Source organism: Carassius auratus, unplaced genomic scaffold (assembly GCF_003368295.1).
Source record: "Carassius auratus strain Wakin unplaced genomic scaffold, ASM336829v1 scaf_tig00217029, whole genome shotgun sequence".
Taxonomy (NCBI): Eukaryota; Metazoa; Chordata; class Actinopteri; order Cypriniformes; family Cyprinidae; genus Carassius; species Carassius auratus.
Window position 1 is genome coordinate 46,381 of NW_020528861.1, and position 17,749 is coordinate 64,129.

The window sequence follows — 17,749 nt, forward strand, 5'->3', positions numbered from 1 at the left end:
GCCCAGTGAATGAAGCAATGCTGCGGGTAAAAGAGTTTAATCAAAACCAGACGTCTCTATAACATCAAGCTATATCTGAAAAACCAGCAGTAAGAACAAAGAAGCACTTTCCTTCATTGTAGGGAGATCAAGCCCATCAAACTCAGTGACACGTCTGCACTCGAGCTCCAGTAGATAAGTAGGCTCCCGGCACCGACCAGTCAGCATGAAACAGATCCTCCAAAAGCAGTGCAGTTCTAGGTAGATTTCCGTGCCAGCTTGGTGGTTCAGACTGGGGTTTTATGGGTACCGTGTGTTTGCAGACAGCACTGCTAGCGTTAGCACAATGCCAGTACACTGAGGATATCAGACCCGATCGAAACTATACGGATTTGTGTCATCAAACAACCGTCGAGTATGACCAATACCGACTCTACATTATAGTTTATTGTAAAAAAAGCTCATAAAATGATCAATTTGCTATTTTCCCATAAACAAACAAATATCTATCACAGACAGAGAGACATGCTGCCATCTTGGAAGTAGTTTTGGAGTTCAATATATATGTATCTTGTCCAGTTGCTCAAAAGAGTATTGCAGGTCATAACTGCTTATTTATTTTTTAAGTTTTGCATTTGAATAAATATTTAGACATGATCAAACACTAGATTTTCAAATGATACATTTAAAAAAGGCATACTTGTATAAGCACACACAAGTGAATATTAATTCATGCAAGAAAATAGTGAATTTAACCCAAGAAAAGTAAGTACACTAGGTCTATTCATATGAATTGATAGTGAATCAAGAGATCGAAATTTATAAATGGTCATCATCACCGTAATTGTATCAAATTCTTTCAAATTTTTCCCTCTTGTAGAAACACTATTGTGACAAAACATATATTTAATGTAGTCTCTCATTTACCACTATAGAAGTTTATCCAGCTATGACAACTTCCGCTAGAAAATATGAAAGGGTTATGTAACTACATTCAAGATAAATTCGTTTTTTAATTAAATAAAATGCATACATGTGCACTGTTCAATGTATACAGATTTTAATTTAATTTTACATATAGTAAATGCTCAGCTACAAAAACATGTTCTGAAACAAACAAAGTAAATATGAAATTATATAATTGTATGAAATAAATAAATACAATTATGTATTATTAGTTGTTGTTTTTTGGGGTGGGGAGGGTTGGGGGTCCCCAAGAGCTTTGACACAATTCGAACACTGTATGCATGCGTAACACTGTCGATATCCTTGTTTCCTCAACACACAAGAGAACTGAGGTTGATTCAACACACTCCTAAAACTAAAATTAATTATTATGCTGTGCATAATATCACCAAATAAAAATAAAAATTACAACTATTCTCAGTCACGTTGTGTTCTCCATGCGTTTTCCGTGTGCGTTTGCGATCACGTAAGGTGACTGCAAACACAACTGGGTTTGATACGATTGAGAGAGTTTTACACTGGGCTTGTTTGCTGTGGTCCGAGCCTGAGCCCGATTGTTCCCGGAGCTGCCTGTAATGTTGGTCTGCACACTCAATAATTGTATCAAGTCCAGGTACGTTTACAGTCACCTTACGTAATCGCAAACACACATGGAAAATGCAACTGACTGAGCATAGTTATAATTTTTTTATAATTGCATTTTTGGTGCTATTACACACAGCATAATATTTAATTTTAATTATTAAATTAATTAATTAAATTTTTACTTTTAGGAGTGTATGGAATCAACCTCGGCTCTCTCGTGTGTTGAGGAAACAAGGATATCGACAGTGTTACACATGCGCGGGATACTTTACTTTCTGAACAAGTTTGCACCCGTGTCCGTGTTGCTTGCACATTCACGCGAACTGCAACACAGTTCGGGAGCAACCAAACTCAGACCACCTTCTCCAGGTAGTCTCGGGTCGGTTCACACCAGGGTCTAATGACAGTGTTCTAGTGGTGGAAATTATGATTCTTTCTAGAGATTCGTTCATTTTCAGTTCGTTCACCAAAATGATTCGTTCAGAATCGTTCACTGATTCGTTCAGTTATCATTTCTTCGTATTACACAAAATATGCCAGCAGGTGGCAAAAAAAGAATGTATTACATGTTATGTATTTAGTCAACGAACGTATTCACTTGTTACAAAAACTGATCTGGCTTTATTAAAATGTGTGTATAATCGCATTCAATATATAAAGTCTAATTAAGTTGTTTAGATGATCAAAGCACAAGGTTTTCTTGCCTAATTAGCATTTTAATTGTTTGGTCAGACAGTTTGTATATTATATATTCACATTCATAAATCGGGGATTAAACGTGGAGTTGCTAAATATCAAAACAAGCGTATGTGCACAGTACTGTACCTTTGAATTTTCAGAGATTGACATGCTAAATGGCAGACTAACCCAGTTTACTCTCATTCATTACGTTCACGAACGAGATAAGCTATGTAACAGTTCATTTCATTCACGAACGACATGTATCCGTTCATTCAGCTCGTTCACAAATGACATGTGTTTCAGTTCAGTCATTTCATTCACGAATGATAAGATCTCTAGATCTAGTTCAGACTCATATGAAACTCGTTCATTGAAGGGCGTATTCGTTCACTACATTCAACAAATCACATGCTCTGTCACATCTCATACTCGAAGGCTATTGGCTCGAGGTTGAGTAATTCTTTGACAGGATGAAATGGTTAAGTTACCCGGTTCACCGAGCTGCGCATGCGCTGCTTATAGCGCCGCGCTGCTGTGGAGGGAGGAACTTCACTGAACGAGAAATATGAGTCAGTGGATTACTTGAACGAGAACGATTCGTTCACCTAAAAGATTCTTTCAAAAAGAACGATTCGTTCACGAATGACACATCACTACAGTGTTCACATTAGCAATTTTTCATGCAAATTGTGCCCTGTTCCACACTAAACTGCCAGTGTGAATGCCCCCTCAGTGTGAACGCAGACCAACGTTGCGGGCGGCGCCTGGAACAATTGCGGTCGGGATCGGACTGCAGCAAACGAGCCCAGTGTAAAAGCCCTCTTTGTCACTTTATCATCTCATTGACTAACTCTTTGAGGACTTTGGATTTGACTCAAGACCCGTTTGTGACTTCCTCCTCTGGTGAAATCAGCTGCTGAGTTCATGGGTAGAGCAAAAATATGGCAGGACTTTTACTTTCTGACCCCTGGACTTTACACCTCTGCTCATCACCGACAGAGATAGATAAACTGTACATGTGGCAAGAGGTGCAAATAACAATAGCAGCAGAAGCCATCACTCACCGTGCTTGAAAAGAAAACTGCTATAGGCACTAATGGAAACGCTAATGACATGCTAACGAGTGCTAACGCAATGCAGGTGCACTACACTCACGGATTTAAAATGAAAGTGAACGGTCAAATTAATTTTATTAATTCAGATTTGATTGATAGATAATATCAGAAATATGGTGGGAATTAAGTTATAGTTTATCACTTTAAACAACAGAGAGTGAAAGTAAGATAAAGATCTCTCTGTGGTCATTAAAAATACCAGTATGTCTTTCGAAAAAGAGTAGAGGTGTAACCCCAGCATCCTGACAAATTTCGCCCATTGGCCTCTGATCATCCACATATCTGCTGATTGGCTTAATCACTGTGTCTTCTCTCCACCAGTAAGATGGTGTGTGGTAGGCGTTCTGGTGCAATATGGCTGCCGTTGTATCATCCAAGTGATTGCTGCACACTGGTGTTGCTTGAGGTAAATCCCCCTTCTATGTAAAGTGCTTTGAGCATCCAGAAAAGTGCTGTGTAAATGTAAAGAGTTATTATTATGGTTTGTGATGGTTTTTGTAGTGGAAACCAATAACAATTTCTGTGATGAGTCAAAGTTTTTTGTTTTTGTTTTTCAGTAGGGCTGTCACCTACATCACAGCTGCTCTAGTGTGATGAACGAAGTGTGATGATGCTCTATGCCCAATATATTCAGTGTTGATTCTGGAAACATAAAAATGTCTAGTTTTCTTGACATTAGAGAAACGTTTTTAAAGGGTATGATTTTCCTCAAACATTCTATATTTGTAATGTACAGTGGCATGTGAAAGTTTGGGAGCCCCTTGCAGAATATGTGAAAATGTGAATAATTTTAACAAAATAAGAGAGATTATACTAAATGCATGTTATTTTCATGTAGTACTGTCCTAAGTAAGATATTGTACATAACAGATATTATATTTATGCATTTAAAAGGCACTTTTATCCTTATTAAGTGACTTACAGTGCATTCAGGCTACAACCCACAACTTTTTGCATTGTTAACACAATGCTCTACCACTGAGCCACAGGAACACTATTGTGTTAAGTGTACATTTAGTCCATGACACAAATAAATTGCGGAAATTATTGAAATAACCTCATTCAAATGTTTGGGAACCCTTGGTTCTTAATGCTGTGTGTGGTAACCTGGATGATCACAGACTGTCTTTCTGTTTTGTGATGATTGTGCATGAGTCCCTTGTTTGGGCGTCTTCATTGTGTTCAAAAGCTCTTAATGCATCTTGTTTCCTTCTGGAGCATCAGTGAATGTTTGAAACTTTTATAATAGTTGTGTTTGAGTGCCTCAATTGTCCTCAGTGTGAAAAGATGTATCTCAAAATCCTACAGTCACTGCTATATCTTTTAAACTAGGTTTCCAACACTCTTTGACAGATGAAAGGACATGAAGAGACAGAAGATTAGGACATTTCCCTTTAAAATTTGTCAACAATTTAAGAGAGAGGAGGACATTTCCTCTAAAATAAGCTGTGATCAACCCACAAAGAGTCAGCCCCCTGCCTTCAGGCGAAGTAGAAATGACCTCTGACCCCAAGTAAGACATTCACAATTGTAGCATTTGGCAGACATTTTTATTCACGTCTTAGCAACAAAGATGCCTGAACATCTATCTATCTATCTATCTATCTATCTATCTATCTATCTATCTATCTATCTATCTATCTATGTTTTTCTCAAAATAATATTGGAATTGTGTTTTATAGCACTTTGCTACGGCTTGCTTAGAATACAATTCTGAATTTGAATAAAAACATCTGTTGAATTAATAAATGTCAGATTCAATGCAGGTTGGTCTAAAATGACGTTGTATTTGTCTAGTGTCAGTAGCAGGAAGAAAAGACAGCAATCAGAGTCTCCAGAACCCAGCAGTGTCTGTGAAAAGTAACATCCATGAGGCACTTTTACATTTGTCACTAGTCAAAAGACACTAGCCCCTTTCACATTTGTCAGATGCTTTTATCCTAAAGTGTGCTTCAGTTTTGGCTCAAATGGATGTTTATTCTTATAGCCTTGCAAAGTAACTCCTAAACTTCATCCCAAGTTAATACATGTAAATATAACTTTGTAGTGCATTAAACTATACAGTATGTTTGTGAAAAATTTAAGTAGTTCACTTTCAGAATGAAAATTATGTCATCATTTACTCACTCCCCATGTGTTCCAAACCCTTATGAGTTTGGGATCTGAACAGTTAATGAGCACCACTGACTTCCATAGTATTTTTTTCCTATTATGAATGTGGACTACTCCTTTAAGTTTTGTTTGTTGTTTATCAGCATCACAGGGAGGAAGAAACAGAGATCTCCAGAACCCAGCAGTGTATCTTTGAAGAGTGACACATCTATGGAAACCCCCCCAGTATTCGATGATTCAGGAGTGACTTCTGACTCTCTGTTAGTATAAACATTTACTTGCTACTTTATATTGTGCATCTCAGATTTAGTTAATAAAAATGGGTTAATCAAATTAAAATAGGTTAATCAAAATATGTACTGTGACGAGCACTCCCAGAGGAATCAGCGTCGCCCTGGAAACCAAAACAAAACACCTGCACGTCCTCGTCACCGGCTGATCGGTCACAGCTGCTCCCCATCAGCCAGCTCATTTAAAAGGAGCACGTTTCACTCAGAAGAGGTTCTCGAACCGAATGCAACACTGGTCTAATCCCCCTCTCCTTCCTTCACAGAAAGCAGCGAGTGACCGACAGCCCACACACTTTGGAGCATGTCAGGACACCCACTTTCACCTTGATTGCCACAGAAGAGCACGGAGAGCACACGGGAAGCACCAACCAGCAGAAAGCGGATCAGGACACTTCACCAGTCACCCTTCACTTATCAATAAACCCACCCTCCGGGGCATTTAATTCACACACCTCTTGTCGAGTGATTCTTCACCCCGTGACAGTGGTGGAGAATGCAGGCAGAACAGTGAGGAATCACCGACAAGATCACCGCCCCAACGCCTAATTTTTTTTCCTTTCACCAAGGAAGGCGGCACGCGCGCCCCCGCGATGGAGGACGTCTTACAACGCCTCGCTGAAGTAAGCATCCGCCAGCAGCAAATAGCGGAACACCTCGCCACTCGCCTGGGCAGGACGGAGAATGAACTCGCCGCCGTCCGGGCAGCCGCGGCCCAGCGCGTTCTGCTACCTGAGCCTCGGGCACAAGCCACCCGTCTGTTACCTAAGATGACGGCCGATGACGATGTGGAAGCCTTCCTTCAGGTCTTTGAAAACACCGCCCACCGAGAGGGATGGCCAGAGGACGAGTGGGCACGGGCGCTGGCACCCCTCCTCACCGGTGAAGCACAGAGGGCTTACTTCTCGCTCCCCCTGACGAGTGCCGACAGTTATATCGAAGTGAAGCGAGAGATCCTGGCGAGGCTGGGCCTCTCCCCCGTGAGCGCCGCCCAGCAGTTCCACGAGTGGGAATACAAGCCCCGGGTGCCAGCCCGTGCCCAGGCGGCCGAACTCAGCCGCATCGCCCAGCACTGGCTGTCGGCAGGAAACCCCACCCCAACGCAGGTAGCGGAATGAGTGGTGGTCGATCGCTGGCGGATGCTGTCCATCACAGCGGGGCAGGGGACCGGCTGCCGCCATTCCCCCGGAGGGTGGTGCAGGAGCGACGCCCGCTCGAAGGCACTGCGCGACCAGTCAGCAGGCCGACGGTTCCCCCACCGCAAGATGAGCCCATGCCCAGTGCAGAACCACCGTCGCCTCCGCGAGCCTGGCTGGCAGGCTGCATCCTTCACCAACGGGTGCCGGCGGGAGCCCCCGAAGCAGAGGTGAAGGTGGATGGAAGACGGTTCCGGGCCCTATTGGACTCAGGCAGTGCGGTCACCCTCATCCAGTCGCGACTGTGCGCCCCTTGAAGTGGACGGAAAAACTTCCTACCGATAACCTGTGTGCACGGAGACACTCGCCAAGTACCGGCCCGTGAGATGGTCATTTCTTCCCCCCAGGGCACCTGGCCGGTGGAGGTAGGCCTGGTGAAGGACCTGCCGGTGGCCGTACTGCTCGGAAGGGATTGGCCCGGCTTCGAGAAGCTGCTGTCCGCCGCCACTCAGCCTGCCAGTCCCAACCGTCGAAGACCAAGGCGGCCGCCTGGACCCTGCCGCCGACCGGCCCTGCTCGTCTCCGACAGTGGGAGAGAAGGTGAGGCCCCCTCCCAGTCCACTAATCTGTTTTATGATGTCTACCAACAGGCCGCTGGAGGGGGCTCTTTCGCCAAGGAACAGCGGGAGGACGACCGACTCAAGCACTGTTGGAGCCAGGTGCGAGTCGTGGATGGAGAGGACGTCCTCCCCCAGCCCCACCCTCTCCCACATTTTGTTGTAGAGAATGGCCTGCTGTATTGTGTCGCCCAGCGTAGGGGGGAGGAGAAAAAGTTACTAGTTGTGCCTCGAGCCAAGACCGAGACCATTCTAGAGCTGGCCCATTCCCACCCCATGGCAGGACACCTCGCGGCAGCCAATACTGCTCAACACATCCGCGACCGCTTCCATTGGCCGGGCCTGGACGCCGAGGTAAAGCGGTTCTGCCAAGCCTGCCCGACCTGTCAGGCTACGTCGCCCAGGACTCCTCCCCCCAGCCCGCTCATCCCGCTGCCTATCATCGAGGTGCCCTTCGAGCGGATTGGAATGGACATAGTGGGGCCGTTGCCGAAGTCTGCCCGAGGGCATGAGCACATCCTGGTCATCATCGACTATGCCACCCGGTACCCAGAAGCAGTCCCCCTGCGGAAGGCCACCGCGAAGTCCATCGCCCAGGAGCTGTTTCTGCTGGCCAGCCGAGTCGGCCTCCCCTTGGAGATCCTGACTGACCAGGGAACCCCCTTCATGTCCCGGCTAATGGCTGACCTCTGCCGGCTGCTGCGGGTGAAGCAGTTGAGGACCACTGTTTATCACCCCCAAACTGATGGCCTCGTAGAGAGATTTAACCAAACTCTCAAGCAAATGCTCAGACGTGTGGCGGCGGAGGACAAGCGGGATTGGGACCTCATGATCCCCTACGTGCTCTTTGGGATCCGCGAAGTTCCCCAGGCCTCAACTGGCTTCACCCCCTTCGAGCTCCTGTTTGGCCGTCAACCCCGGGGCCTCTTGGACGTGGCCCGGGAAGCGTGGGAGCAGCAGCCGGCCCCGCATCGTACCGTCATCGAACATGTCCGGCAAATGAGGGAACGGATCGACCGAGTGATGCCGTTAGTCCGGGAACACCTCACCAGGGCCCGACAGGCGCAGCAACGTCATTATGACCGGGCAGCCCAACCACGGGAGTTCCAACCGGGAGACCGCGTCATGGTCCTGGTCCCCAGCTCCGCCTGCAAATTTCTGGCCTCCTGGAAGGGACCCTACTCGGTCGTGGAGAGGATTGGACCGGTCACTTACCGCCTGAGACAGCCGGGACGACGGCAGGCGGAGCAACTCTACCACATCAACCTCCTAAAGAAATGGGTGGGGACCCGGGACCAAGTAGCTGCCCTGAGCTTTACCGAGCCCGTGGTTGTGGATGTCAACCCCCACCTTTCGGCTGCCCAGAAGACGGAGCTGCAGCACCTGGTCAGTCAGTTCCAGGATGTGTTCTCCTCTCAGCCCGGGCAGACCAACGTGATTCAACATCATATCCGGACGCCCCCAGGAGTCATTGTTAGGCAACGGCCCTACCGAGTCCCGGAGGCTCGTCGGCAGGCTATTGAGGAAGAGGTCCAACAGATGCTAAAGTTGGGGGTAATAGAACCATCCCGGAGTCCATGGTCCAGCCCCATTGTGATGGTCCCAAAGCCGGATGGCACCCTCAGCTTTTGTAACGACTTCCGCCGCCTGAACGAAGTCTCCGAATTCGACGGGTACCCCATGCCTCGGGTGGACGAACTGCTGGACCGGCTAGGAAGGGCCCGGTATATCAGCACCCTAGACCTCACCTATTGGCAGGTACCGCACTCCAAGGCCGCCAAGCCGAAAACCGCCTTCTCCACCCCCAGTGGCCACTGGCAGTACCGGACCCTTCCCTTCGGCCTACATGGGGCCCCCGCGACGTTCCAGCGGATGATGGACATCCTCCTGCTGCCTCACCAAGCTTACGCGGCCGCCTACCTGGATGACGTCGTGGTCCACTCCGAGGCGTGGTACGAACATCTGGATCGTCTGCGGAGGGTGCTTTCGGAGCTCCGGCGGGCTGGACTTACCGCCAACCCCCGCAAATGCCACCTAGCGCTCTCTGAGGCCAAGTACCTGGGCTACCAAGTCGGCCGAGGACTCATCCGGCTGCAAGACAAGAAAGTTGAGGCCATCCACGCCACACCAAGACCCGAGGATGTAGATTGCGAGCCTTCTTGGGGTTGGCGAGGTATTACCGTTGTTTTATCCCCAACTTCTCCTCTTTAACCGCCCCCCTGGCAGACCTGACCAGGAAGGGGCAGCCGGAGAAAGTATGCTGGACCCCGTCGGCGGAAGAAGCCTTCTCCCAGGTGAAAGCAGCACTCACGTCCTCGCCGGTACTCCGCGCCCCGGACTTTAGCTGCCCCTTCCTGCTGCAGACGGATGCTTCCGACACAGGACTAGGAGCGGTCCTCTCCCAAATCCAGGAAGGTGAGGAGCATCCGATCATCTACATCAGCAGGAAGCTGTCCCCCGCCGAGAGGAAGTACGCCGCCGTGGAGAAGGAAGCCCTGGCCATCAGGTGGGAAGTCCTGGAGCTCCGGTAATACCTCCTGGGCTGCAAGTTCACCCTGGTAACTGACCACGCGCCCCTACAGTGGATGGCCCGCGCCAAGGACACCAACGCCAGGGTGACTCGCTGGTTCCTAGCGCTCCAGGACTTCCACATCGAAGTCCGCCATCGAGCTGGGGCCGCCAACGCGAACGCCGATGGCCTCTCCCGGATCTGGACAGCTTATGCAGGTCTGTCAGGGGTCATTCCCCACCCTCCCCTAATTTCACCCCTACTTTCTACATGTCTTCGCAGGACCAGAATGACGCTTGGGGGGGGGGGGGGTGACGAGCACTCCCAGAGGAATCAGCGTCGCTCTGGAAACCAAAACAAAACACCTGCCTGTCCTCGTCACCGGCTGATCAGTCACAGCTGCTCCCCATCAGCCAGCACATTTAAAAGGAGCACATGTTTCACTCAGAAGAGGTTCTCGAACCGAATGCAACACTGGTCTAATCCCACTCTCCTTCCTTCACAGAAAGCAGCGAGTGACCGACAGCCCACACACTTTGGAGCATGTCAGGACACCCACTTTCACCTTGATTGGCACAGAAGAGCACGGAGAGCACACGGGAAGCACCAACCAGCAGAAAGTGGATCAGGACACTTCACCAGGCACCCTTCACTTATCAATAAACCCACCCTCCGGGGCATTTAATTCACACACCTCTTGTCGAGTGATTCTTCACCCCGTGACAGTACTTAATAATCATATTCAATATTCTAAACCCTGTGTCAGCTTATAATAATTATAGATCTTTCTCAATTAATGAACATACTTTTATATAAAAGCCTGCTTTTGAACATATTCATCTTGCATTACCCATAATGCATTTTCATATCTCAGGGTGGAATGCATATCAAGTGGTCTTTTAAGCATCGCTGATCTAAGCTGAATTGTCTTTTTTGCAGGGGAAAAATGCATGGCACCGATGCCATCAGATCATCTTCTACATCCCACTCTCAAACCCACACCAGACATGAAAGAACTAAAGCAGACCTACAGAAACACACACTGGAGACTGGAGACCTGCAAAGAGTCAAAGACCAGCACAAGACCAGCATGAAGAAAAAGTATGAGAGATTATTTGAGGGAAACAAATTCCAAGAGAATGAAACCCTGCTGAACAGAATCTACACACAGCTCTTCATCATACAGAGAGAGAGAGAAGGAGTGAATGAAGCACATGAGGTTTTACAGATGGAGAAAACAGCTCGAACAAAACACTCACAAGACCCTCCAATCGACTGCAATGACATCTTTAAAGCCTCAGTTGAACCAGGATGTGAGGAGAAAGAGCAGATCAAGACTGTTCTTACTAAAGGCATCGCTGGAATCGGAAAAACTGTCTCTGTGCAGAAGTTCATTTTGGACTGGGCCGAGGGAAAAGCCAATCAGGATGTAGATTTCATGTTTGTACTTCCATTTCGAGAGCTAAACTTGATCCGAGATCATCAGTACAGTCTTCAACGACTTCTGCTAGACTTTCATCCTGAACTTCAAGATCTGGACTCACAGATTTATGAGGAGTGTAAAGTTGTGTTCATCTTTGATGGTCTGGATGAAAGCAGAATCACACTGATGTTTTCAGGTGTTCAGAAAGTTTGTGATGTGACTGAGACTTCATCAGTGGCTGTGTTGATGTCAAACCTCATGAAAGGAGAGCTGCTTCCCTCTGCTCTCATCTGGATCACCTCCAGACCAGCAGCAGCCAATCAGATCCCCTCCGAATACATCCACCGTCTGACAGAAATTCAGGGATTCACTGAGCCTCAGAAGGAGGAATATTTCAGGAAGAGAATCAGTGATGAGCATCAAGCCAGCAGAATCATCTCACACATCAGAAGAGCAAGAAGCCTCCACATCATGTGCCACATCCCCGTCTTCTGCTGGATCTCATCCACTGTGCTTCAGAAGCTCCTGGAAGAAGATCTGAGTGCAGAAATCCCTCAAACTCTGACTGAAATGTACATCCACTTCTTGCTGATTCAGATCAATATGAGGAACCAGAAGTATGAAGAGAGAGATCCAGAGAAACTCCTGCAGTCCAACAGAGAAGTGATTGTGAAACTTGCTGAAGTGGCTTTCAAAGAGCTGATGAAGGGTAATGTGATGTTCTATGAGGAGGACCTGATTGAGAGTGGCATACACATCACTGATGCCTCAGTGTATTCTGGGATTTGCACTGAGATCTTTAATGTGGAATCTGTGGTTCATCAGAGTAAAGTCTACAGCTTCATTCATTTAAGTGTTCAGGAGTTTCTCGCTGCATTATACGTGTTTTACCATTATGTAATAATGCATAAAGATACATTGCAGTTTTGTGATATAATGCATAATCTGCATAGAGATGCAGTAGATAAAGCTCTAGAGAGTGTGAATGGACAGCTCGATCTGTTCCTGCGGTTCCTGTTGGGCGTCTCACTAGAGTCCAATCAGAGACTCTTACAGGATCTACTGACACACACAGAGAACAGCTCAGAGAGCATCGGGAGAACCACACAGTACATTAAAGAGAAGATCAAAGATGGACATGAACTCTCCACTGAAAGATCCATCAATCTGTTTCTCTGTCTGCTGGAAGTGAAAGATCAGACTCTGTCCAGAGAGATTCAGGAGTTTGTGAAATCAGACAAACACTCAGAGAAGAAACTCTCTCCTGCTCACTGCTCAACAATCGCCTACATGCTTCAGATGTCAGAGGAGCCGCTGGATGAGCTGGACCTCAAGAAATACAACACATCAGATGAGGGAAGAAGAAGACTGATACCAGCTGTGATCAACTGCAGAAAAGTTCTGTGAGTGTTTAATCACATTTAGTGTCTTTTAGCGGAATTAAGCTAATATTATTGAAATGCCAGTTGTACAGTGAGGTTAATAATTTATTTTTCATTTGTTTTAATCTATTTTAGTCTTGCAGGCTGTAATCCTACTGCTCAGGATTGTGAAATTGTAGCTTCATCTTTAAAATCCTCAAACGTTGTCCTGAGAGAGCTGGATCTGAGTAACAATGACCTGCAGGACTCAGGAGTGAAGCTGCTCTCTGATGGATTGAAGAGTCCAAACTGTCAGCTGGAGATACTGAGGTGTGTTTGTGTTTGTGAAGCTGCTCTCAGATGGCATGAAACTTTGTGTAGTGAGATTCAAGAAAACAAGCATATATGTACAAAGCAACACAGCAAACACTGGGGCTTAAATTCGCAAAATAACTCAATAACCAAGATCAAGGTGAGAATAGTGAGGGACTAATGAGGAAAGACAAAATAACTACAACATTTTTATTATTAGGAGTGAAGCTGCTCTCTGATGGATTGAAGAGTCCAAACTGTCAGCTTTAGATACTGAGGTGTGGAAAAAAAATTGATGTTTTAGCACTAATAGTGGTACTAACACTGTTTGATGGGGTTTCATAAGTTCCACTCTGTTTACTTCAAAAACCAAAAGGCAAAAAATATGGTGGACTAGATTTTCTCATTAAAGCATACGTTCAAACATTGTTGTAATGAGGATATTTTTTGTGGATTTAGATACATTAACAGATGGACATGAGTTTCCCTTTTTTATCAGACTGTTTTGTGAGTTTATAGGGTGTCTGGCTGTATGGTGACAGAGGAAGGCTGTGGTTATTTGAAAACAAGCATATATGTACAACTACTCAAACACAAAGTGGAGGATCCAAATTATAAACTGCAGATACTCAAGTATGTCAGGCAGTTACGCAATTTGGGTCAACTTAGAGTGGTCTTAGGTCACACAGAAACCACACACCACTTTTTTGCCTCTTGACCAAAGGCCTTTTTGTTTGTGCATCTCATTAGCATTGTGTTGTTTAGTTTGAGTGTTGCTTGTGAAAAGAACACAACAGATGGCATGAAACTTTGTGTAGTGAGATTCAAGAAAACAAGCATATATGTACAAAGCAACACAGCAAACACTGGGGCTTAAATTCGCAAAATAACTCAATAACCAAGATCAAGGTGAGAATAGTGAGGGACTAATGAGGAAAGACAAAATAACTACAACATTATTATTATTAGGAGTGAAGCTGCTCTCTGATGGATTGAACTGCCTGACATACTGTCAGCTGGACAAACTGTCAGCTGGAGATACTGAGGTGTGGAAAAAAAAAAGATGTTTTAGCACTAATAGTGGTACTAACACTGTTTGATGGGGTTCCATAAGTTCCACTCTGTTTACTTCAAAAACCAAAAGGCAAAAAATATGGTGGACTAGATTTTCTCATTAAAGCATACATTCAAACATTGTTGTAATGAGGATATTTTTTGTGGATTTAGATACATTAACAGATGGACATGAGTTTCCCTTTTTATCAGACTGTTTTGTGAGTTTATAGGTTGTCTGGCTGTATGGTGACAGAGGAAGGCTGTGGTTATTTGTCTTCAGCCCTGAGTTCAAACCCCTCACACCTGAGAGAGCTGGATCTGAGCTACAATCACCCAGGACCATCGGGAGTACAGCTACTCAAACACAAACTAGAGGATCCAAATTATAAACTGCAGATACTCAAGTATGTCAGGCAGTTACGCAATTTGGGTCAACTTAGAGTGGTCTTAGGTCACACAGAAACCACACACCACTTTTTTGCCTCTTGACCAAAGGCCTTTTTGTTTGTGCATCTCATTAGCATTGTGTTGTTTAGTTTGAGTGTTGCTTGTGAAAAGAACACAACAGATGGCATGAAACTTTGTGTAGTGAGATTCAAGAAAACAAGCATATATGTACAAAGCAACACAGCAAACACTGGGGCTTAAATTCGCAAAATAACTCAATAACCAAGATCAAGGTGAGAATAGTGAGGGACTAATGAGGAAAGACAAAATAACTACAACATTTGTATTTTATGTCTTTCTTCATACTGTACCATATATATATATATATATATATATATATATATATATATATATATATATATATATATATATAATTTTTTTTGATGATCAGTGTGTGTGTGTGTGTGTGTGTGTTTGTCTCTCTTCAGTTTTGACCATGAGGGACATTTCAGAATCAGACCAGGACTGAGAAAATGTAAGTCCTCACACACACACACACACACACCTGTGCATATTTTATGATGTCATAGATGATGTAATATCTCTTCTTGTGTTCAGATGCCTGTGATCTCACACTGGATCCAAACACAGCACACACTCAACTCATCCTGTCTGAAAACTATAAAGAAACAAAATATGTGAAAGATCATCAGCAGTATCCTGATCATCCAGACAGATTTGCACAACAGGAGCAGGTTATGTGTAAAGAGAGTCTGACTGGGCGCTGTTACTGGGAGGTTAAATGGGAAGGCTCAGGTAATGTAGCGATTACATATAAAGGAATCGACAGGAAAGGTGGGATTGACTGTTCTTTTGGATTCAATGAAAAGTCCTGGAGTTTGAATTGTTCTGATATGACTTATTCTGTCTGGTACAATAATAATAGCACTGATGTAATTGGCCCTTCAGCCCGCTCTAATAGAGTAGGAGTGTATGTAGATGTGTCGGCAGGCACTCTGTCCTTCTACAGTGTCTCTGACACACACACATTCACACACTTATACACATTCAACACCACATTCACTGAACCCCTCTACGCTGGATTTGGGGTTTATCCCGAATCTTCAGTGTCTTTGTGTCAGATTTGACAACTCTTTTGAAGAACCACAGACACATACAGAAGCCCATTTTCACATCAGAGAAAAACAATTAAAAGGTATTTGCAATTGTATATTTTGCATTGGCAACTTTCAGTCTCACAATTATTACATAGTCACAATTGCAAGACATGAAGCTGCAAATGTAAGCTGTAGTCACATTGTAATGTATGAAGTTGGGTTGTGAGATGAAGTCAGATTGTAATATAAAGTTGCAGTTATGTCACAATTAAAAGAAAATGAATGGATAAAATTATATATGTACAGTACACATGGATTTCAATAATCATCAATTAAATATAGAGTACTGTGAGTTTGAAGCTGTAGGAATTTCTTGGCTGTGTTTGACTAAAAACTGTGAGAAAAAAAGTTGTCTTCAGTGCATTAGGGTCCCCTTCATCAAGCTATAGAGGACAACTTCCATAAGTGCAACTAAAAGAAAATTCACAATTGTATCACAGACAATTTTAATGAAGTGTCAAACGAGGAAATATTCATATTCATAACAAATAAAATTGTAAAACTTAATTTAATCGTTTTGCTGTTTGATTTTTGTCACTTATTTTCTGAATGGTTTGAGGGTTTTGACCTGTACTCTACTGCATCAGCATCATCTCTTGTTGTGTAAGAGTCAGTGGAGGTTCATTATTCTTCATTTGGTGCATTAATTTGTTGTGATCTTATATAAATGCTACTATAGATGCCATCATTGCTTCAGCAGGCCACAGGCAGTTTCATCCTGCTGTATATGGCTATGATTCAACTACAACTATGGAGGAATTTATTAAATTTGTTTCAAGATGCAAAATTTCATTTTGAAGCAAGTTTCTGTTATTGCATGCCATGATAGCAAACTGTCACAGTGTTGTCTTTCTGACATTATTTCAACTAACATGATTACAAATAATTAGATTTGACATTTATTATTAACTATAGTACTGTAGTGCTGCAGTGTAACTGTATATGGTTGTAATTATCTATTTTATATTTATTTTGCACTTATGGGGTTAATGCTGAGGGATTCAAGGAAATGGAAGAGAGCACATAGAGATCACTGCTGTTTGGTCTATGAAGGTGCAACATCTCAGTATTGCTGTGTTCTTTCTATGCATTGTTTCCCTTTGAAAACATACAATGTGTAAACATATGTTGATAATTTAGCTGCATGGACAGAAGGTGAAAAACAATGACATATTTATTCCTGAGAAGGACTATTTTTTTCATTAGATATGATGAGAATGTGTTCAGTATTGATATATGATGAAGGAGAACACCCTTTATGGTTCAATTTATAAGATCACAACAAATTAATGCACCAAATGAAGACTAATGAACCTCAATGAATCATTTGGCATGTGGGTTGTCATGGGAAAACACTGGGGAACATCAAAAATAAAACTGAAGAGGCTGAACTGAGCGATGCCCTTGCAGCTGGAACTGCAATCACCTGCTCCTGTGATAGTTGATATTACCACTTATCCACACTGGATGAGGTTTTTCTGGCCACGCTTAACGCTACATGCACTGCCTTGCCACCTTCCTTCCTCACAACCAGTCCTGAAGGCTCAAACCCCTTATACTCAGGTAATGGGCACATATTTCTGTATTCTATAGCATGTAAGTAACAATGTATCCGTCTAGTTGCAAATTGTAATCTACAAGATTCCGTGTACTGTTTTTTGGTCCAATAATTACTATCTCTGTCTTATCCAAATTTAATAAGAGAAAATTGGGTATTATGACTCCGACCCCACAAACGAAAATATTCCAATCAAATTCTCCAACTGTCTTCTCTGTTTTCCTAAGTTTTATAACTACTGTAATTTAGTTTAAACACATTGTGTTTTTACTGTAACAATTATGGTCACTTGCAGTTCATCTGTTTTCAGTGTAGTGTAAGATGTGTTTATTATTATTATTATTATTACTCAAAAACAATTAAAACTGCTAAATTGTGGAAATTATTCTTCATTATTCTACAGTGGTTTGTTTGTATATGTTGTTATTTTGCTTAAAATACAAAATTCAACACACAAAATTCTGGTTGAGGTATTATTTTAATAATT

General features: G+C 44.0%; 1 protein-coding gene across 1 annotated transcript in view; it reads left to right on the forward strand.

The window, feature by feature from the left end:
* LOC113099746 (NACHT, LRR and PYD domains-containing protein 12-like) overlaps positions 1–16,120 on the forward strand; it is a 32,549-nt gene extending 16,429 nt beyond the window's left edge. The window contains exons 2-8 of the mRNA XM_026264679.1: positions 4,659–4,839; positions 5,582–5,698; positions 10,993–12,813; positions 12,928–13,101; positions 14,370–14,543; positions 15,015–15,061; positions 15,145–16,120. Coding sequence (XP_026120464.1) covers positions 4,823–4,839; positions 5,582–5,698; positions 10,993–12,813; positions 12,928–13,101; positions 14,370–14,543; positions 15,015–15,061; positions 15,145–15,674 — 2,880 coding nt within the window. The 5' untranslated portion in view covers positions 4,659–4,822 and the 3' untranslated portion in view covers positions 15,675–16,120. The remainder of the gene's footprint in view (positions 1–4,658; positions 4,840–5,581; positions 5,699–10,992; positions 12,814–12,927; positions 13,102–14,369; positions 14,544–15,014; positions 15,062–15,144) is intronic.
* The last annotated feature ends 1,629 nt before the right edge of the window (positions 16,121–17,749 follow it).